This window comes from Micrasema longulum, unplaced genomic scaffold (assembly GCF_059751315.1).
Source record: "Micrasema longulum isolate JH-2025_06_02 unplaced genomic scaffold, ASM5975131v1 h1tg001211l, whole genome shotgun sequence".
NCBI lineage: Eukaryota > Metazoa > Arthropoda > Insecta > Trichoptera > Brachycentridae > Micrasema > Micrasema longulum.
Window position 1 is genome coordinate 272043 of NW_028278398.1, and position 23075 is coordinate 295117.

The window sequence follows — 23075 nt, forward strand, 5'->3', positions numbered from 1 at the left end:
GTTTTACCTACCATTAGAACTCTTATTATGTTTCCATTGATTTCTGGAGTCCAGGTAACACCTACCTGGTGCATTATGAGCTTTATGAAAAAACAAAATCCATGGATGACCGGGATACCAAATTGGCGGAAACGGACAGAGCGACCATAGATTAAGACATTGACCCAGGAATAGACGATACGAAACCACAGACAACGGGAAAGAAAATGAACGCTTCTCTTTCGTTTTATTTTAGTGTCATTTTTTGAAAACCAAATTATCATTTTACTTTATTTATTTACTGAAAGAAGTTTCTTCTCATTCTAGGTCCAAGGAGTAATTTACCTCGTGTTCTGTACATTTGGTGTAATGGCGTATCGGTGCGAACTGGACCTCACCAGTGGGAACATTGTTAATTACATTATTAACTTTGTTTACTTCTACAGTAAGTATTTTGCAATCATCATCACCATCAACCTCTAATTTGCATTAGATAGTGCATAGGGCACTGCATCGGTAAAGTATATTCGGTGTATCCCGATTATGTGTTACATGCAGGTGTGGCAATCAGATTTGCGTTTCAAATACTGGTTCAGAAACAGTGAAATAAAGCGATGTTTTAAAACCACCTTATCAACATATATTTCATATTGACCCTCCCAGCGATCGAACCCGGGACCTCAAACTTTGTAGGGCACACTTCTGCAAATATTATTTAATAGACAAGTTTTGTTAACATTATGCTAATACTAATTTTCGCTATTCAATGTTTTTTGTTTAAAATAATGAAAATATAATATTATGTAGCATAAAAAAAATTAATCATATTTATAAAAATAAACAATTAATTAAGTAACAATTTTTACAAAATGCGATTTACTTTCAACATTACTTTTCTTCTCTAGAATTATGTAAGTTGGTTGTTTAATTTAGTATTTCCACAGACTTTATGTTTAATAAGGCATCATTTTAAGAACAACTTTTTGTTTTATTTTTTGACGAATTTTTATATTGTGTGAATTTAAGACTTTTGTTTATCTGAGTCTTCAAAGACCATTTTAGGGAAGGGGAAGGGAAACATTTCATTAGCTGGTTAAAGTGGCCACTTTATACACGGCATAACATTCACCATTCTGTTTATGTTTGAACACCCTTATCCGTTCCATTCTCCCATCCGTCGATTTTTGTTAATTTCAAAAGAAGCCTTTATTGACATTGCTGAGATTGATCTAAGTGAATTATCTCGCTAATTATTTATAGTTTTAGAAAACAAATATTTAAATTGTTATTAATTAGTAAAATATTTTAATTTTCAGACCATTTCCTAAAAATCGTAAATAACTCGCTCCAGGAAAATAAAAATTCAGTTGTGGTCATAGAATTAAAAATAGTCATGAAAGTGCATACGTGCATCAAACAGAAGGTGACTAAACTACTCTCAAACGATTAGTTGTACGTTTTGACCTATTAGTTTCATTGTAGACGTCACTCAGTGCGCAACTCTAGATTTGAATTCAACTATGCCGTGTTGTGTCGTTTTAAAGTGAAGAAATGCTGCTGGGATAAAAAAAAAAACCAGGTGGGATCACATTTCATGTATAAGTAGCAAATGCATGTGTAAGTAACAAATGCATCACTGAATTTTTTTATTATTTTTTTACTTGTCAGATTGTCAAAGAAAACAAAATGGACATTTTGTTAGTGTTGCCAGGGTCGTAATTTTTTTAGCGCTTATTTTTATAACTGAGAACATTGGTTTTTATTGGTGGAATTTTAACTTCCCTGTTGATAACAGAAGGAAAACGGAGTGGATAAAAATAACATGAAGAGTACGGGGAGATGAGTTATGGAAACCAACAAAGTGAAACATAATTTACTTTAATTTATTTATTTTTGATTTAATTCTAATTTGCTTATTGCATTTTGAGGAGAAATGTTTTTATGACACAGAAAGTGGATTGAAAAAATTAAGCAAAAAATCTCTTTCAAATAAAGTAGGTTAAATTTAAATAAACATAACTTTTTCAATTTTCTTTCCCAGATTGCATAATGTAAACATTATTTTGAATTTATTTCCATGCCTAGTATTATGTTTATTTTGTTATTTTCAAGTATTTTTCATACCCTTTTTAATTTGTAGTATATCATAATTTTAATTTTTCTGCTTTTGTAAATAATATTATAGTTTAAAATATTAAAACGTCTTTAAATAAATTTGTTGTCTGTATGTCCCTAAATGAGTTTTTTTTTAAAAAACTCCTTGGGAATATTGTATATAATTATGTATAATATGTTTTCAATTTAATAAAAATAAAAATAAAAATAATAATTTACACAAGAGAATTTTTTTATGAAGTATTTTTTTGCTCTTGCCCGTGGCTTCACTCTCATATAAATTTCTATGTATTTTTCTCAACTCTCGCGACGAGGGAGCCGCGGGTAAAAGCTGATTTATACATACAATAAAACAGTGAAAATTTCTGGAAAAAATCATAATAAATCCAAAAAAATAATTTTAAAAAAACACATTGTTTATTCTGTTTGGATATGGAGACCAAATAGTATTTTTTAAGTATTTTTTATGTCTGCCTATTGCACGCGCATCACGTGAAAACTACTGGACAAACTATTTATTCTGTTTTCGTAGTTTTACATCAATCAATCGATAAAGCAAACGAGAAAATACAGGTGGGCGGAGTGATTTAATAATACTATGCTATTTTCTCAGCATTAGGTCGTGACAGCAGGAGAGTTTGAGACACATATGGTAAAAACAACTGGATCTTCGACATCGGACATTGTGTGTTTTGTCATAATTTATAATCAATAAATAAGCTTGTTTTTGCATTTATATTACATGACAGATTTTTTTTCAATTTTAGGGTACATACCCAAAATCACCTGTTCGATCAAACTCGGAGATTGGTGATGTAAATGTTTCCGATCTAGACAGTTTATTTGAATCGCTGAAAAAAGCCAAGCTGAAATCATAATTACGCCATAAACAACGGTTTTGTTAGAAACATGTTCCATGAGTCTACAACACTACCACGGGACCACAACCCGGTTCTCTTATCATAATGAATTTTACATTTTTATTATTATATTGCAATGAGCGACATCCAAAATAACCCTGCATTTTTAAACTTTTTTATTTTTTTTTATTTTATTCAAATTTTATTGATAAACCCTTACGGGTTACATACATTTAATAAAATATATTCACTTTTAAAATTCACATTCTACTGTTAAAAATATTAATATTAAATTAATATTTTTAACATCTTTTGTAAAGGTTGTCTGAGTCTTTTGTTTAGTTTTGTCTGGTAGTTTATTGTATAATTTCAGTCTATGGTTTATTAGTCTCGATTGTCCTTTTCTCGTTTTAAAAGGTTTTATATGATATTTTTCTGATATTCTCGTATTGTGTTCATGTTTACTACAGTTTTATCAAGTTTTAATTCTTCGTCTACAATTACATCAGGGGCTAATTAATGAATAAATTTTAAGGATTCTAGTTTAAAGAGTTCAGTTACATTTAATTGTTTAGTTGGTTCAAAAAGTTCTTTAGTTGCTGTTAGATAGGGAAGGTCATATACTAACTTTAATATTTTATTTTGTTGTCTTTGTAGTCTGTTTATGTCATTTTGATTTCCTGTTCCCCATAGTAGTTGCATATAACATATTTTTTTTTTTACATAGGCTTTATACATTAAAAAAATTGTTTTATTGGAACACAGTTTTTGATTAAAAAAAAAAGACTCGATAAAGTCGCTACTTTGCTAATTAAATGAACAAGTTGACTTTTTACCCAGTCGTAAAATAGCTTTAGTAAATATTTTTGAAACGAGATGGTTATAATGCATGATTAAGTTATGTGCATATTTTTAAACTATGTAAGAATATTAGGTGGTTTGATTTTATAACTAACATCGAAGTCCGAGAACGGACGCAGCAGCCTCCTATAACGTGCGTCTCGAGGGTGCGGCGGTGGACCTGGCTCGGACACGTGCTGCGCACGCCTCAGGAGAATCTAAAACCGAGTGTCCTATTCTTTAAACCTGCGGCCGTCGATGAAGATCTTTCGACTTCACTCAGCGGAACTGAGGGGCCCTGGATAGGCTCTCCCGGAGGCAACTGGGGATGCCCACATGTTCCACTTATGAGCGGATGTGAAAAAGAAGAGGATTAACTCATTTGTGTCTTTTAATTGTATCTTTTCGAATGTAATAATTTCTTTTCCTACCCTCCGATTTATCTCCTCGCCCTCGACGTTTTTTGCAGTGCTCCTCTTTTCTCATATTCTCTTCTCTTTTTTTTTTATAACTGTTTTACTGTTATGTTCATTTTCACGAAAATCTTCAACTGGGTGGATTTACTACCATTTTGGATTTTCGTACATATAAGCGTACAAAAGCGATTTTTGCGAGACTTTTGAAAAAATTGAATTATTATCCATTCTTGTATTCATTATTATTTCTTGGAGGAATGCTGTATTACAAAACCCTCGAATTTCATTGCTTTATTTTTTCGGGAATCATTTTTATAAGCTGATTCCTGGAAATACAGTTGTATGTTCCAGGCCGATGTTGTCTAGCCGCCATTTTGGTTTGGTTGTCATTTTTCGGCTCATATTTGATAGTTGCAGAGACTGGTCGATAAAAATTTACTATGGAGCATCTAGCACCGCAACAATGTGTTGCGGTGCTAGAAGTTGCGTGAGTTTTTCTGTGTCAATCATGTGCCAATCAAGTAAATTATTTGGCTTGTAATAACACTTATAGATAAAGCAAACTCTGGGCGACAACGTAGCCAATATGGACAGGGAAACATTGATGCCGTGAGACGGAGTGTTTGAGAACCGGTTATGTCCGGGCACCTCTCTTCGATGCCGTGCACATTCAAAATGCTAGAGGCAACAATGCCGCAACAGTTACTGGTGATCGCTATCGTAACATGTTAAAAAACTCAATTGTGCCAAAATTTTATCGATTGGGCCCACAGAACATGCGGTTCCAACAGGTCGCACCCCGTCACACATGCATGCTAAGACGCAAATTTCGCCAGAAGCTTTTCCTGGCCAAATAATGTGGAAACATGGTGACACCGACTGGTCCCCACGATTCTTATAGAATAAGAAAATGTGTAAACCAGCAAAATAAACACATCCCCGTTGCCTAAGGACAATATCGGGTAAGAAATTACCGAAATAACACCAAAAATCTGCAAAAATGACAAGAAAAATATGTATTTTTTTATTTATATCCCTACAGAGATGAGGTAGAATTTTTTTTTTTTTTTTCAAATTCAGGATTATGGATATTCGAGCGTTTACAGGGCTTATGACCTGTCATTGGCTGGGTTAAGTGGCCACTTTAAGTAGGTACTACAACATTCCCCATTCCGCTTATTAGCGAATATCCACACCAGGTAACATTTTTGATTTTTGTATTTATGTTACGAATCGAGAAACCATCCACAAGCGAGTTGGAGCGCCATCTATGTATTGATATTGAAGTTTAGTATTTTAATTAGCAGATTACTTTATTTTATGTAGTTCCAGATTTGTGTGTGTACAAGTACACGTACCAAAAATAATGTTGTGAAGAAAAATATGGTTAAAAAACCTAGAGCTGGCATTTGCTCCACAACAAGAAGCGGCCTCTTCACCGACACCATATTTCAAACATATCGTTAAAAGCCGTTTAATCAACCAATAAAATATAAATCATCAAATTGTGTTCATTTAAAAGTTATTAAAGAAAACATCGGCCTGGAACATAAAACGCATCCTGTATATAAAATGGAAATATTGATACTGAAATATGTCAGTTTGTATGCTCTTAATAAATAAAATGCATCCTGTATATAAAATCTAATTATTGATACTAAAATATGTCAGTTTGTATGCTCTTAATAAATAAAACGCATGCTGTATATAAAATCTAATTATTGATACTGAAATATGTCAGTTTGTATACTCTTAATAACTTTAATAGAGCGGAATCTGATGCACAATTTTGCGCACTCTGAGACTGAGTCAGAAACCACACGTTAATAGGGCAATTTGTTTACTGAATACAGCTTTTACACCAAATGTGGACATATTTTTCTGTAAATGTATATCAACAGTTAAGCAGCTATCCGCTTTCTATATGTTAACTTTTAATTCGCCATACTATTCTACCTTACCAGTCAACATTACATAATGGAATAAAAAAACCTTTATGGTCAATGCCGACTGTAATAATAATTTTTAAAAAATAAATTAATAAAACTTCCGTTGTTTTCAACGGAATAAAATAAAATTACAATATTTTGAGAATATAAATCAATATCCAAATGTTTGTAATTTGAAGGTTAAGTTGATTAAGGTTGAATTTCATTCCCGAGTGAGTTATTCAGTTAGAAATTTATTTTAAGAGAGGGGAAAAACATTTTCGAAAAAGGAAAATGCAAGTATGACCACTTTAGACACTGTATTACATTTATCATTCTGCTTAAGTGGAAATATTTACGTTTTCTAAACCATTTAATTCAAACACTTTTTCTGAAGTCAAGAATCTAAAATCTTTTCTAATGTGGAAAAATTCATCTGAAAGAATCATTTCACCTTCTAGGCAACGTCCGAAAAGCATTTGGATATAGTCAAAAAATTAACTAACTGGTTTAAAAAGAAGTCAAAACATTTAAGAGTATTTTTAAAATACAAGCATTCTTATTGTTCTTACGGAAATAATATGATATTATTGCATATTTTCGAACAACGACATTTGCCTTCCGGTTAAACTTTTATTGAAAGAGTAGCATATCTATAGATATGTACATACGCGCGTGCTTCTGCATAATATCGTCTGTAATCGGATCTTGTCGTACCTATGTTTTCAGAGCTTTGCTGAGGTTCTTGTCAGGTTGCTACTACTAATGTATTGAACAAATTAAATTGCGAAAACTTAAAAAACACAACGCAAAAGTAAACCGCAAAAATCATATTGATGAAAATATTTTTCTTTTATATCTTTGCCACAAAACATTTCCATGTAATTTTATGAAAATGACATAATTATAATATTATAATATCCGTTGCGATTCTTTCTTATTATGTTGTAAATTTGTGATACTGTTCTGTATATCTTTTTATGTTTGTGACGTAGTTGAATGTTTTGCATGTATGGCCTTAGGCTACAATAGCCAATTTAGAGTCATTTAAGTACACCGCACATTTGAATTATGCCTTGCTATAATCTTTATTCAAATTATTATTCTGCTTTGAATATTTTTCATATTGTAAATTCAATTTGTCTCGATTTTCGTTGCTAAGAAATCGGAAAAACAGTCTGTCATTACATAAAATAAATCATTAATAAAGAACGATAATTACTCATGTTGTAAATATAATAAAATCTTTAAAGACTCGATTCTCAAAATATTTGTGCCAACCGACGGTGTAAAAAGTTGAGTTTAATAATTATTTTTAGGAGTTCTTAATTCGGCATGAAAAATATGTAATTTCAAACATGGGCAGAACTGTTAATGTAGCACACAAAAATGAGCGTAAGCGGGACAGATCATATACCCTGTAAATGCATAAATTGACGAATGAATATTCAAAAATAACTAGAAATGAATTATTGGAAAACATAATTTTATAAAATTATCTGTATGGCAAAATACAATGTTAACTAGACATTACTTTAATTATTGCTGGGTACTTTTCACGAAATTCAATTGGTATATTATTTTTCTCTCAAAGATTTTCGTATTTGGAAAACGTATTTGTACGCACAGAGTTCACAATTTTGCTGGACAATAAATGAATCTGATTCGTCATGTTTAGAGATGAAGCGTTTAATCTTGCAAATTCGAGGGAGCCCGGTTAAACGGGAAGCCGAGGAAGTAAGACTCAAACAACTGTGCATCGCTGCTTTGTTTAGTTTAGTAACTCAATGCTTTGAATACATTTATTCAAATTATTGTCCTCTATTTATACTAATAATTATTATTGTTCTATTTTATGGTTTACATTACATACTCGCGAAGCTTTTTTTAGAAGTTTTCAGTCATTCTTTCGGGCGTGGCGAAGGGTAATTTGGCAATTCATCCCCGAATATTATCCTGTAGGATACGCAGTCCAGTGAAGATGTCTGTAAACAAGGGACTTGAGGTAAACTCACAGGAAAAAACCTCTCTCAAAAAGTCCTTTGAAACTTTCGTTACGTGGACTGCGGCCCCATCTCGTTGCGATCACATATCAGCTAGTTCCATAGCTTCGAGAGATGGCATGAAAAAAAAACCCGAATCGCAATCAAATAACGTGCTCCATTCGCTGGGACAGCACGACCGTTCTCTTAAAAAAGGGAAAGCCGTCATAATATGACCCGCCTAACTGAAGGGGTATTATAAGTTCCCCGGGATTCGCTCCAATCCCGCATATTAAACGGGCAGCTCGCCGCGCGCCGGCCGCTGCCTGGCGGCGGCGGCGGCGGCGGCGGCGGCGTCGGCGTCCAGCCCGCGCGTGAAAAGAAGGCATATGACACATCGCCGGATGTTCGCAACTGAAAACCGATGAAACGAAAAATTCCCCCCGTCTTCTGGCACCCCTTTCAAAAAAAAAAATTCTACCCCGTATATGCACATTTATATATTTTTATATGCATATCACATAGAACTGGCTACGTTTTCCACAGAGGGTCGAATACAAACTCTGTTGGCTTATGTATAAGTCACTGCACAACTCGGCTCCGGAATATCTAAGGGAACTATGCATTCCAGATGAACTAGCTGACAGGCGTCTCACGCTTAGATCAGCTACGTCTACGGCGAGAGGAAAAGTTATTATACCTCTACGCAAACAGCGCACTAAATTTGGTGAACGCGCATTTGCGGTCGCAGGCCCTACGGCATGGAATGCTCTCCCAGCAGAGGTGCGAGGCTGTAAAAGTGAAGTGATGTTTCGGAAAAAACTTAAAACCCACTTGTTCTCTAAATCATTTGAATAAATCCGTAGCACGTGACAACAAAATAAATTATTTTTATTAAATTACAAATTTAAAAGCTTCAATTAAATTAACTTAACAATAGAATCACCATGTAAAGCGCCCTTGAGGCATTTTATTACGAAAATGGCGCTATATAAGTTATCCATAATAATTATCATTATTATAGAATGTATTAAAATGTATAATTTTTTTGTTGTAATCAAATATGAGATTAATATGATTAGTTTTCGTCGCCAAGATAGCGATTGCGCCGAGAAGCTGAACTTGTCGGACATCGATGATTCTCTGAGCATCCTGAACATCACCTACCAGAAGACCGCCTTCACGGCGATCAGGACCTATGACTGGATGTTGGTATACTTGGTCATCACTAGCCTGTGGATCGTTGCATCCATCGTACTCTTCTGTAAGTACTCATCACACGTATGTCATTATTTTTTATATGCTTGTTTTCATTGATCGTAAAAAATATATATCAATTGTTTAAAGATACATGCGGTAGTATAAAAATATCACCCTTTGTGCAGCTTGACAGGTACTACCCAATAGTGAACCCTCCTCCTCCTTCCTCATTCTCTCTACACGCATCTCCGTTCTATGTAACAAAACCAGAAATATTTTCAAGAGAAATGCACAAGTTCGGAAGAGACGGAGGGAGACCGGGATTCGGGAGACCCTTGCCACACATTGCATAGATTTATATATTACTTTCAGTGCTGTCCAGATGTTGATTTGAATTGTGCTTTTTGTGTTGTTTGATAATATCCATGCTCCCACTTTCCATTGTGTTGAATCCCAACTCAACACAGGGCTCTCGGCCTCGTGAAACTAGAGACACGTTAATTGTTTTTTGTAATATGTATCTTCGCACAAATAAATCAAACAAAATATAATCCCGCCCCATTCACTACCAGCATATTTCTGTTTTATAAAAAAAAGACATTGTTCTGCCCGAAATTGGCTTGCCTGCCGTTGGCTGGTTCAGCAAACGTTTTTTCGATATTCGGATTTCCGATAAACTATATACTGAGTGACATTTGACATTGAGTTTGACATTTCAATATTTTCGTTTGGTCATTGTGTGATTCGCTGTTGCCCAAAGCAAAATCAATAAAAGTGTGGAATACTCGTTATCCTGAGCCGATTGGCTAAGGCCCGGTTGCATGATCGTTAGTAACAGTAAAAAACCTGTAGTAATAGTCTAAAATAGAAAAAAAATAGTTGTTTCATCTAAAGTATTTAAAGGTGGATAGTAATACTCTTTAACTTTTGTTAAAAATTCAATCCTATAATGCTGGCGAGTAAAACGTTAATAGTAGAATAATGAAGATGGTGTCATTTTTTGACGTTTACCGGTTGCCGAAGACTGTAGTCTAGTAAAACGAACGAAAAATTAGGAAATCATACGATATTGTTTACCGATGTTATTTTATTGAGTTAAAATATGCCACGTTGTCACGTGGTTTAATTTATTTGCTTTTTTGACGTTCGTTAAGTCACATTCCACAGTGTAACAATGTGTAAAAATGAACAAAATATAATATTCCGTTTTTGAGATTTGGAATCGAAAAAACATTTGTAGTTACATTTTATTCAAGTAAAAATAACGTTTTGATAGTAGAACAATAGTAAAACCGAACTTGTTAGTAAATTAAACTAAAATAAAACGCCTCTTTTATTAACGATCAAACAACCGGGCCTAAGAGTCCTCGTCGTGCTTATGTCAAATTAATGCAAAAATCACTGCTCTAGTGTTACAATCCAGGGAGAAAATATGGGAATACGTGTAATGAAGAAAAGTCATACTGCGTTTTACCCTAAGCCACTCAAGTTATGCTCAACGTGAATTTAGTCATTCTCTAACCGCCAGCCGAGTTTTGACACGATCTTGACATAAAATTCGAACCAAAAAAAAATAAAAGAAAAATGCCTCCTTGTGTGGTAAAAGCGTGCAAAAACGGTCCGGATAAAATAAAAAAGACTATTCATTAATAAGTAGGTACTTAGGTACTGATTTGTGATTACATTACAAAACTAAAAATTGTTAATATTCAAATATTGAGTTTAAGTAAGTACCTGTTTATGGTTGAATTACAAAACATAAAATAAATATTTTTTCAAATGTGGCATTCTTTTTGCGAACGTCAAACTCCGGTTTCCTCACCAACAAAGGGGTGTACTTATGTAGAAATACGGTTTTTTCAAATAAATTGAATTAAAAATTATTTAAGTATTTCCAAAAATCCACTAAAAATAAATAAATGGGATTATAAGGAATTTAAGAAGAGAATCTGATTGAGATCCACAAAAACCAAATGCTGTTTGTAAACATTCAAAAACAAACTTTTTTATACACAAAAAAACAACATCTTTCCATTTTTTTTGTAAATGCATTCTCTTCGGATGCAACCCTGGTGGATCGATGAATAAAATATGTATGCTCCTTACTTCTTTTTTACATATTAGATATAAGATTTTAATATCTACGAACACGCACAGCGCAAAGATCCATATTTCTTTGAAAGCCGTACGTAAATCGGTTAAGCCGTTTAGGAGGAGTTCGGTGACACCACACGTACAGAGGAATTATGTAAATAAAGATTATATTTCTATACTTTATAAAACTTGTGGAAACCTCTTATTGGTTTTGAGCCCGTGCAATATTTCTTAATACGTACTATAAATAGGTTAATCGGTTGGTTTTCCATATAAAATAAAATAACTTCATCATGATCGTTCCCTTTCCGTACCTAATGGTGCATAGTAAACTGCATCGATACACCGATGGCAGCGTATCTTGATCATGTTTTTGTTACATGACTGTAAGATGTTCAGTCTTACGCTTCAGGTGCAAGTCCAGGGATTATGAATTATTCTAGTCTAATTACATCTTCTTAAATAAATTTTCATGTCAATCACGTCAGGAATCGAACCCAAAACCTCTTGCATGGTGGCCAAACGCGCTGACCACTACGCCACGAGGCCAACGATAATATGTAATACGTTGATATTTTTTAATAAAAAATCCGAGGAGTGGTGACGACGTGGTGACCTTTGTCAATACTCCTTCCTCACATTGATCTGCAATAATTTTGTATTCCTCGAGAACGATTTAATAACATTTCTTCAATGCGCAGCTGATAGAGCGTCCCTCCGAACTTTATAACAGGCGTGGGTGGACGGTAGGCTCTTTGACCCTTCAAATTGCGTATTCTTAGTTCATTTTTTTTCTAACCTAATATTGTTTATGCCTGTTTGTTGTTCTAATTATTTTGTATTATTATGTAGTCAGAACAAACTGCGTTTGTTCAGTCCTGCGGTATCTCATGATTACGTCAATCAGCAACAAATATTCATGAATGTACTCGTTTATCAAAATGTTCATTAAATTGATTGGGAAAGGCTATGAAATATTTCAATGATCGATTATATATTAATGTTTTATGATAATGCTTGTTAATACGAAAAATAAAGCCTGATGATTTAGAATAATTAAAAATAATAAAAAGTTGTGCATTTTATTGGAAAATATTATTTTTGACTGTCAACTAATGTTTTAAATTGACAGGACATGATTTAATGATTAGGAATTTCCGTAGAACCTCTATCAGCTTGCGCTGATTCAGATTATTTTCTATATCTATTTTTTTTTAATTAAAATTATTTTTAATATTTTATTTTGTTTTTTTACAATAAACAAAGAGGTAAAACAGAGTATTAAAAAAATAAAGGATAATTACATAGCAATGAAATACATATTAATGAAAAACATATTATATACTATACAGTAAAAATAGTAAACAAAAAAACCCATAAAGGCATGGCCGGTTCGTGGGTATAAAAGAAATGTTAATGAATTTACCACAAACTACATAACAATTTAACTTTACAAAAATCAAGAGATGAAAAACTTTAAGGAAAATGTATGTGTAAATATAGGCAAATGTCATACTGTGCGTAAAGTGGCCGCTTAAAATAGCCATTGACAAGTCGTAAGCTCTGTAAATTCCTAGACTGCCATAATATTATTTTATCCACGAGATTTTTAAATTCAGTCAATCTCAAAACATTCTTTATTAAACCAATTGGTCAAGGAAGATGTTTCAAATTGAATGTGTAAAGTAACCACTTAAGACAGCCAATGACAGGTCATAAGCCGTCTAAACGCCAAGACAACCATATTTTATAAAATGTTCTGAATCTTTGTTGTAATATGTTAATCACAATACTATTTTATAATTTCTTTTGATTACGATCGTGTTTTTTTCTCGTCAAAATAAAATTGCTAATAGCTATGATCATTGACATATAATACATAGACACGCCCTATAGAGTAATATATTTCTCAAAGTAGTGAAACGAAAACGTACCCACAGTTAGTAAGTTTGTTTATTTATACTATGGTTGCATTCAACGAGCATGCATACGCTACCAAAAATCGAAGGATGCTAATTTTTGGTACAAAAAAATAATTGTATTACAACATTCGTTATTTGTGGATCCCAATCAGGTTCTTTCCTTAAATTCATTATAATTTTGACCCATTTATTTATTTTCCCTGTATTTTTACGAATGCAAATATAATATTAACCAATGTTTATTAAATATTAATTTAAAAACGTATTCCTGTCAGTGCATCCCTGTAACAAATATTTACCAATAAAAAATTTCACTATCCTTTTAACAACGTTTGACCAAAAAGTACACTGGTATTTTGATTCAATTCTAAACGTCACGTCTAGTTGGCGGTCGAAGAACGACTAAATACGCGTTGGGCATGACTGAGCGTTTGAGTACGAGTTAAGTGTCATCATTTTTTAGGGCTCATGGCATGTCTATGTTTTAATATGTTAATAGCTTAAATACTTATTTAATTCCTAACTGTGTACAATTTAAACTTATTGAAAAAATCATCACCACTGCAAAATAAATTATTATGGTTAGGCACAACTATCTAATTTTTTTTAGATTTGACCATCGTTTTTTTTGGTTTTTTTTATTAAAAAAGATATTTCTTCCGCAAATTTAGATGTGAAATTAACGAAATGTAAACCTGAAAACTGTTAATTGCACTTTTCATTGCATTTTGGACATTTTGTTTTTAATCAACTAGAAATTATCAATAACCCTTTTCTATATTTCCTGTATGAAAAAGAAAAGAAGAAAATGATGTTCCAAACCTATTTAATATTTGTATTTAAAGGGAAAGTGAGGTTACTGACTTCATAATAAACGTGAACAACGATTGACTCGAACAAGAAGAAGAAATTGGGTATCTGGGAAGCATGTTTTCAAGAGATGGAAGATTAGAAAAAGAAGAGTGAATGCGGGCAACAAAATGAACGGCTCACTAAACACAGAATTAAGATCGTTGCTAACAAAAGTATGTCAATCACTTATGTTTGGAAGTGAAACATGGAACTAGCAGAGGAAGGATGAGAGCCGGGTGAACGCGGTCGAAATACGATCTCTTATACGAATGTATGGGAAATCAATGTGTGACAGGGTTACGAATGATGAAATCAGGCGAGAGTGTAAATCTTAGTCAGGTATAATTGATAAGATTAAGAAAAAGTCTCTGAGATGGTTTGGTCATGTAGAAAAAATCGATGACGAAAAAATGACAAACAAGTGTATATGGCGAAAATCAACGGTAATATGAGACTAGGACGACCAGAGAAGACGTGGCATGATCAGATAAACCAAAATCTTATATCTGGGCATGTCAAAAACAGGCAGAACCGAAGGGCATGTATGACATGATGAATGAATGTGGAAGAAGCTAGAAATGTATGCCGGGATAGACGTGTGTGGCGGTCCATTCTCTCTGCCTCATTTCACCCCTACGGGAAAATGGCGTGATGGTAATAGTAGTAGTAGCAGTTGGAAGTAAGTCTTCAAACATCACTCGCAATCAAATATAACCATTGCACTTTATTGTGTTTAGTTGGGGCCGTCCTCGATGCCTCGGGAAACGCCATGTACGCCACAGTAATTCCATGGTGTCTGGTGACCACTGGCACCCTGTTGGCTGACCTTGTTGCCACCATCACGTACTCTATAGATATAGCGCAGACAACAGTGAGTGTTTGAATTATTTACAATAATATTATGATTTATTTTTTATTTTTTGAAAATTTGTTTACTAACCCTTACGGATTATTACATCGAATCAATTGGACCATGTTATGCAGAAACCATCGAACCCTCAATTTGCAAAATATTATTTGATGAATGCTACTTCATCAACAGTGAACTTTTTATTGCTGAAGACATCCAACCCGAATGATAAACATTTTTTTTTCATTTTTTCTATCCCACAACATATAAATCTATGAAAAAATTATGTTAGAAATATCCATGTGGGTTTATGGCTTTCAGCATTTTGCAATTTAAAATTAATTTATCATCATTACCATTTCCTTTCTCTTATCTTGGTAATTTTTGTTACATGAATATAAGATGATCAGTCTTACGCTTCAGGTACCAGTCTCATACTGTGAAATATTCTGTATTGAAAACACCATTTTAAATAAATATATAATCTGAACCGATCGAGCCCCAGACCTCTTGCTTGGTGGGCAAACGCGCTGACCATAACACCACGTGGCCGACGTTAATTTCATGCATAAAAATATTGCAGAAACAATTCGATCCCGATGAAGAAGATTTTGGTGATTTCAATAATATAAATATATTGTGTTTTTATATTTTCTACGTATTAAAATTATGAGACATGAAAAGAAATCACTCAAATAGCGTGAATTAAATTGTCTTAGACCATTTCCCCTTCACATCGGTGTTTCTTGCATAATTACTTATTTTACATATTTGTTTAAATGAATAAAGTTTATCAACAGTATTTTGAGTTTGTCCAAATTTTTGTAGACAAGGACATAAAGAGTAAGTACTGGATGGAAAAAAGGTTTGTTTATTCTTATTATTCTATATTTTTTTTATTTTGCTGAGACCATCTGACTTACGAAATCTTAAAACTGACTTGATTTACAAAATAATCCAAGTGTTGAATATAACACAAGGCAAAAAATGCTTCTTTATTGTAATTTTAAAATAACCTTACTTCTACCATTTAATATGATGAGGGTATTTTCTATGAATTCCGCAAACATGAAAATGCAACTATCTCAGCTCGCCAATATGTGGGTTGGATAGTTTCCGCATAACATGATGGTTGATTTAATTCAGTTATTTACTATAATATTGTATACATAAAATTATACATTTTCACAAACTTGCTTTGACTATCTGACTAGGGTAACTAAGCCCGTTCTAAGCCAGTCAAAAAACAATATTTAATAAACAGTTAAAAATACATAGTAAAAAAAACATATTCTAAAATCTAAAAATGCATAAGGATAGAAAAAAACATGTTTTAAAAAAAAATTGTGAAAAGAAAAAGCATCGAAAAAAAAACTAGTAAAATATGTAATAATTATAAAGCGCGTTTTATAATACTCGTACGATAACTCAAGGCCTCCTATTTTCCTTAGCACGACTCAAAGTAAACTTTACCACAGTTAAGAGTACTCCTCGCTTTTCTCCCCGGATCGTCAAAATCATTACAGTTTTAGGGTGCGGAAAGTTGAATACGAGACCTCGGTTTTGTCGATTCAAATTATGCACAATCAATCCGACATGCAGTTGTCTTTTCTGCACATTTTTCGGGGGAAAATTGGCGAGAGAGTGACAAAAAAACTATTCAAATACCTTTTAATTGAAGTGCTCTCCTGCCGCATTTCTCATTAATAAATTTTAAGGGAAGTTCTATGTAGGTACCTAGTAGAATTATTACTTACACGCCACAAGATTTAGTGATTAATTCAGCTGAATATCACACATATCAATAAAGGTTTCTTTTCTTTTTAACTCCACGAAAATTAACTGATTGAAAATTTAATGCTAAAAAAATATAGGCAAAATGGTAAATGTTACACAGTGTGTAAAGTGACCGCTCAACCCAGCCAATGACAGATCATAATCCCTGTAAAATGCCTATACGTTAATTTATCCTTCTCTTAAATATTTTTCATTTCTGTTGTAATATTTTAATAAAATAAACCATGTCAATAGTAGCTTCGGAAAACGTATTTAAAACAGAATGCATGTTAAGATACTTATGTTAGACCGTCATTATCTAGATGTTAAAATTGCTAAAAATGAAACAACGAAAACCCCATTCATTTTCTTAATTTTATTTTAATTGTTTTTGTTTTCCTGTCTAAATGTATTATGTTACAAGTTCAATATCGACTGGTTCTTAATTTCATACAATATGTTTTAATTACAATATGCCCATGTAAATACAATGTATTATTTTAGACATTCAAGAAGCTGGTTGATTTCATGGATGTAGACATTCCCGACGGGGGAGGTGTTGTAAACGTGACTCAGGTGATTGAAGAGACAGAGATATTCGGCACCTGGGCGCCGTCAGCGGCCATGGTCGTGTACTTCAGTCGGGTGTTTATATTCTGGCTCGTCAACCTCATTTTGCTTGTGTACGTCCTCTCTGAAGCCAACAAGCGGAACCGAGTCACTCCTGAAGATGACAAGCCGTCTCTGCCTCCGATGGTAAAGTTTTTATATTCACACTCTTGCACAACAAAATGTATTTCTAAGCATGAAGAAGTTTAGTGATTTTTCACTTTTTTTATTATAGACTATCAAACTAGGCCATTCCCCCCCCCCCCTTTTACTAGAGTATAAACATCATACATAAATGTGTATATTATGCTCTACGGAAAACATATTGTCAGTATTAATACTCGATAATTGCGGAGGCACGATACATTCTCACATCTAGTTGTCAACAACAATATTGCGCACTACAACTCTTTTTCAAGAATAATGAGATCATATCTATAGTTTAAGGGACCCTAATTGAACGTAGTTACGCAGAAAGCAGCCAGTCCACAATTTTGAAAAAAATAGATATTGATGTTATCGGATGCAGTAAGGTCAATTCTATGTTCTGCTTAAAACAGCCAGACCGATTTCACACAAAAAACTAATAATTAGCTTCTGAAAATAGTGTCGATCACAAAAACGGCATTTCTCAATTTGAAGAAAAACACCGACAGCACTAGAAAAATCTTATGGTATTGAAAAAGTCATTGAAATTGGTCAAATACATAATTATATTCTTGTTTGTAATATTAAAAAAAATCATGTTTTCATTGTTAATTTGTTGTGTAGATTTGATTATTCCCCTTTTTTTTTACAAAGGTGCTATTATCTCAGTTTCACTTTTCTAGGGCTGGCTGCTTCTGCATGACTACGTTCAGTTGTATGTCCACTTTTAGGTAAATTTGATTTATACAGACAATATTCAACTAGTTTTAATAAAGTTTTTCATATATATCTTAAACACAAAAAAAACTTCAACTAACATATTATCTGTGCTCAGACGGATGAAAAATACAATTCTTTGTGTAAAATGGAGCCAGAACCCTGGACAAGTGTTTTCGACTTGATGGCTGCTGCTCACAGGTAGAAATCCTGAGTGAGAAAATCAAGTGGAGATAAGTCCGCCCCGTTGTGTCGTCGTTGGCGCATTTTCCTGCCATTCTTGAGGTCTTGGGTTCGATTCCTGGCCGGGTGGACGTGAAATATTGATTTCAAAGGTTCTTAAAAACTGCAATATATCAACAAGTTTAGGACTGATCAGCTCTCCTTCATGTAACGGGTGATCCAAATACGCTGCATTCGGTTTAACAATGCAGTGCTCTATGCACTGGGTGTGGAAAGGGGTGTGAGGATGTCATCATTTTGATTATTTTTTTGAACACGTCATTTTATTTAAAATCAGCCGTTCACCAGTGCTAATTAAGTGATACATTGTTTATTTATTTCCTTTAGTTAGTTAGCACAAACTTTTTTATATTTCAACATTATTAATATTTATAATTAGTTTAATTACTTAAAACTCATTTATAAATCTACATTATGACAATACACATAATCGTACCTAACATCTTTTTTTAAATCCGTAAGCTTTCTTCCATTCTTCATACTTTCAGGCATCTCATCGTACAATTTTAACCCTTAATACATTAAACTATTTTGTAATTTTTTGATATATTTTTTTAAAGAGGTAGCCCTATCATATTTCTAGTTCTATAGTTATGTACATTATCTATGTGCCAGATCTCCCAGCGTCCAGCCCCTTTGATGACGCGCCCTCAACCCCCGCCCGTAGCGCCCAAGCCCGTGGGGTACTCCCACGTGAGACCGGCGTCTGACCTCGGAAACGGTCACTACGACCTGAAGCCGACATTTAGGTCTGGAATGGACCGCCAGAGCAGTTACGACCCTAACGGACGGCTAGGCAGTGTGGACCGCTTGAACAGTCAGTATGACGCCAAGAACAACGACACATCCAGTTATATTCCCGATCCGAATACTGAGAACTGGCTTGCTCGACACAATGGAAGTGCTAAAACCAACCTTTCGACCCAACCAACTTCTGCTTTAAAGCCGACATACAATGAAAGGTTTTCCCTATTTTTATTTGTTTTGTTTTTTTGTCGATTTAAAAACATACGAGTGTAGGCTGTAAAGAAATGCACATATGCTTGTAGAACACAAACAAAATCAATTAGCAGATAGAGCATAAAAGTATATTAAAATATAATTCTTAAACTTTAAAACCATTTCTCCCAACGCAACGTGTAAAAAGTTTTTTCATTCCGTCACTGAAAAATTATTCCGACTTCAGGACTTGATAACTGCCTTCATCGCATCGTCTTAGGTATAATGATTAACCTTGAGGTCTCTCTTGAGTAGAGGAAAAAATAAATAAATCGCGAGGTGCAAGATTGGGGGAGTAAATAAGGTGTAGAATCGGTTCAAACTTCAGGTTTCACAGAGCCTCTTCAGTTGTGAGCAAGGTGCGTGGACGAGCGTTGTCATGTTGTAAAATGTCACGGTATCCCGATTGTTTAATAATAAACATCCCTTGCAGATTCACCGGTCGTTTTTAATCGTCGAATGAAAACGACCGGTGAATCGAATCAAATCGTCGACGAATTTGCTATGATTATCGTCTGTGGCAGTGATCGGACGTCCGCTGCGTGTCTCACCAACAATTATTGCTTTTTCAGGCTTGCAACTATGCTTTACATTAGACCTATTAACATTGAAAACATCCACTACACACCTGAATCCGTTTTGAAGACATTATTGTCTTTACATGTCATTATTGTCATTCCAATGTCTTTCTTCGAATTCACTAATACAAGTAAGTTTTTTTTTTAAATTTATTTATTTTTCTTGTTTGTTTTATATTGAATTGATTATATTTCTTCCCCTACTAACCAAATGCAGTAAGGAAAAGTGCAAACCAATATTTACATTTACAACTTTTAGCATCGCTCTAAACCCCTCCCCCTCGTCGTAAACAAGGTACGAACAAGAGGAAGTATAAATAAAATCAATAAATAAATCTATCACCCAGTTCAAACTCCTTGATGTCGACGGAGATAGGAAACTTTGGTATCTACTTTCTGGAGCACCATAACGTCCCCAGGTGACCCTTAAGACCGGTCACAGATAGCGCACCCATAAGCAGCTGACTTACCCAAAGACTACTGATTGCAAACTAACTTTTGTCACCACTCATACCTACTCAAACTGTTATTATTGAAGAATTTTACCTCATCCTCAGCAAAAAATATCTATTGACAAGAGCACCAGCAATCAAAAACCTCAGGCTCCAGACACGTTCGGTCACTCCTGTTAAATAAAGAGTTTACTACCTCCACCTTAGATCTGGACAAAAACGGCGCCGACATGAGTTCTGCACCTTAACCAGCATGGATCCATTCCTCCCGTATATCTGTTATATCAGGTGCAGTGGGTTAGGGGGTTAAGTCGGTTGAGATTGAGGGACCTCCAGCAAGTCCCACCTTTGAGCCCACCCCTCCACAAATGCATAAAATGCTCTCAAATTGTTCCTATTTACCACTAGCTCGGTACACTAAACAGGTCTCGGCACATTGCTCAGACTACAAACCATCATGTCCCTCTCCGTGTTCAGGAGTGGGCAGTCCCACATAATATGGGACGCTGTTTGACGGAGTTCGCCGCAAGCACACGTTGCACAATGGACCCAAATCAAAAAGTTTTGCGCCAAACTCGCCATGTCCTGATAGCATCTGAACCATGTTGTGATTTAAGCAACTTATACCTAACGACCTATCTATCAACAGGCAGACCTATCAACAGTGGCATTACTATAAACAGCCTTTAAACGACGATGAATCTCGGTAGGAGTCACTTTTTCAGCAGTTAAAGTTCGATAACAGCACGCTGTTCATCTCGCGTCAACATAGTTTTAAAATTCGTCTCCGTTGTTCCGCTTCTCAAAATACACTGGATAAACGTAACGCCTTCAAACCTACGCGCATGCCTACGGAGGGGGAATGTTACTTCCACATGCCACCTAGATAAATTTTGAAGGTCATTGCGTTCTCATTCTACAAGTATGTGTGTATTAGATTTTAGCCTTCCCTCGTATAGTTTTTTGGTAAAACAACAGTTTAAAACCGTATTAAATACCAAATATCATAATATAAAAGCAAACAAACCAATATATTTTTATTTAAGTTTGATTTCGTGCAAGAATTATATATGTGTAAGAATTATATACGTTGAAATTGTTAAACCCATACGAGTAATTTACAAAATCGTTTTCGAATTTTTTTATTGAGGCTTTTTACATATGTAAATATGGTAGGATCGGCTAAAATACAATTTGATGTACAGCTCATTCAAATATTTAATAAACTTTGTTTATGTCTGAGTAACAAAAAGTTTTATTATAGACGTATCTTTACTTGGTTCTTATATTTAAGGCTCTAAGTGTTATTGTATTTTAGTCGCTGAATATGGAGCTTAGCAAACGAGTGGAGGCGTATTAAAATAAAAAAAATAAAAAAATATGGAGCTTACGTTATATATTATTGATAGGTTAATATACGAAATACCTTTATATATTAATATAAACACGATTTTGCAACTTTCAACAGAAACATATTTACACAATGCTTTGAGTATGTTCGAATGTTTACAGACATGCTGGATTCCCCCCTTAGGGAGTTTTCCGATCTACATTTGTTGCAACAGGGAGGAAAAACATTTTTGAGAAGGGATTATGAAAGTCTAGGCATTTACAGGGCTATTCGTAGTGTCCGACTGAATGTCTAGCACATAACCTTTGCCCGAAACCGACACCAAAGATTTTATCATATTAATGTCTTTTGAAAACTTACAGCATTAACTAAAAGCGAAGAACACATTACAGTGTAAATTCTAAACTAACCTGTTTTATGCCTTAAAGTGTTCATTATAATTGTAAACATGTATAAACACACTTTAAAAATAATCATTTCACTTCCCTAAAAATGATAAACACAGTTTTATTAATATTAAGTACTCGCTTAATTTATTGAAATAGATTCACTCGATTTCAGTATTTTTTTTATTGGTTTTGGCTGAAAATCCATGTGCGGCCAAATGTATTTTTTCGGTCCGGGATATCCAAAACCGAAGCCGAGACCTCTGTCGGACGTTCCCCATCCCAAAATCAATGAAGCGTCCAAGTATTTTTCCTTGTGTTTTTCAGGGTTTCTGTTCAGAGCCGACACAATTCAAGCGCCTATATTGGATTTTAAAACACGTATCGATTATTTGCAGGCCCATCTCCCCGAAGAATCAGGGTGCTGACGAGCTAAGAAGTCAGCTTCCTTGGTCCTACTTCCACGACAAGAGAGAGGCCCCTAAGCCTCGGCAGGCTGCGGACGGTTATCTACCTCCAGTTCCGGTGCCTGACTATACGCTGCACTTTCCTAAAAGACGTCGGGAAATCGAAATGGGTTGGTGATTGATAATATATATTAGTGCAGAAGAGTTATCACTGCTGAAAATATGTCAAACGTCAAACTGGTGTGTTTTTTTGTACAGTTCAGTCGTAGAGGTCAGGTAGGGTAGGTTGTATGTTAGTTTAAGAATTTTATTTTGTTGTCTTTGTATTCTTGTTATGTCTGTCTTGTTACCAGTTCCCCGGAAGGCAAGGAT

The 23075-nt window shown here is 34.2% G+C and overlaps 1 protein-coding gene across 1 annotated transcript in view; it reads left to right on the forward strand.

Moving 5' to 3' along the window:
- Positions 1–23075, forward strand: part of LOC148276490 (uncharacterized) — a 44140-nt gene that overhangs the window by 13337 nt on the left and 7728 nt on the right. The window contains exons 2-7 of the mRNA XM_088234172.1: positions 307–424; positions 9217–9384; positions 14926–15059; positions 17319–17570; positions 19146–19492; positions 22695–22873. Coding sequence (XP_088090298.1) covers positions 307–424; positions 9217–9384; positions 14926–15059; positions 17319–17570; positions 19146–19492; positions 22695–22873 — 1198 coding nt within the window. The remainder of the gene's footprint in view (positions 1–306; positions 425–9216; positions 9385–14925; positions 15060–17318; positions 17571–19145; positions 19493–22694; positions 22874–23075) is intronic.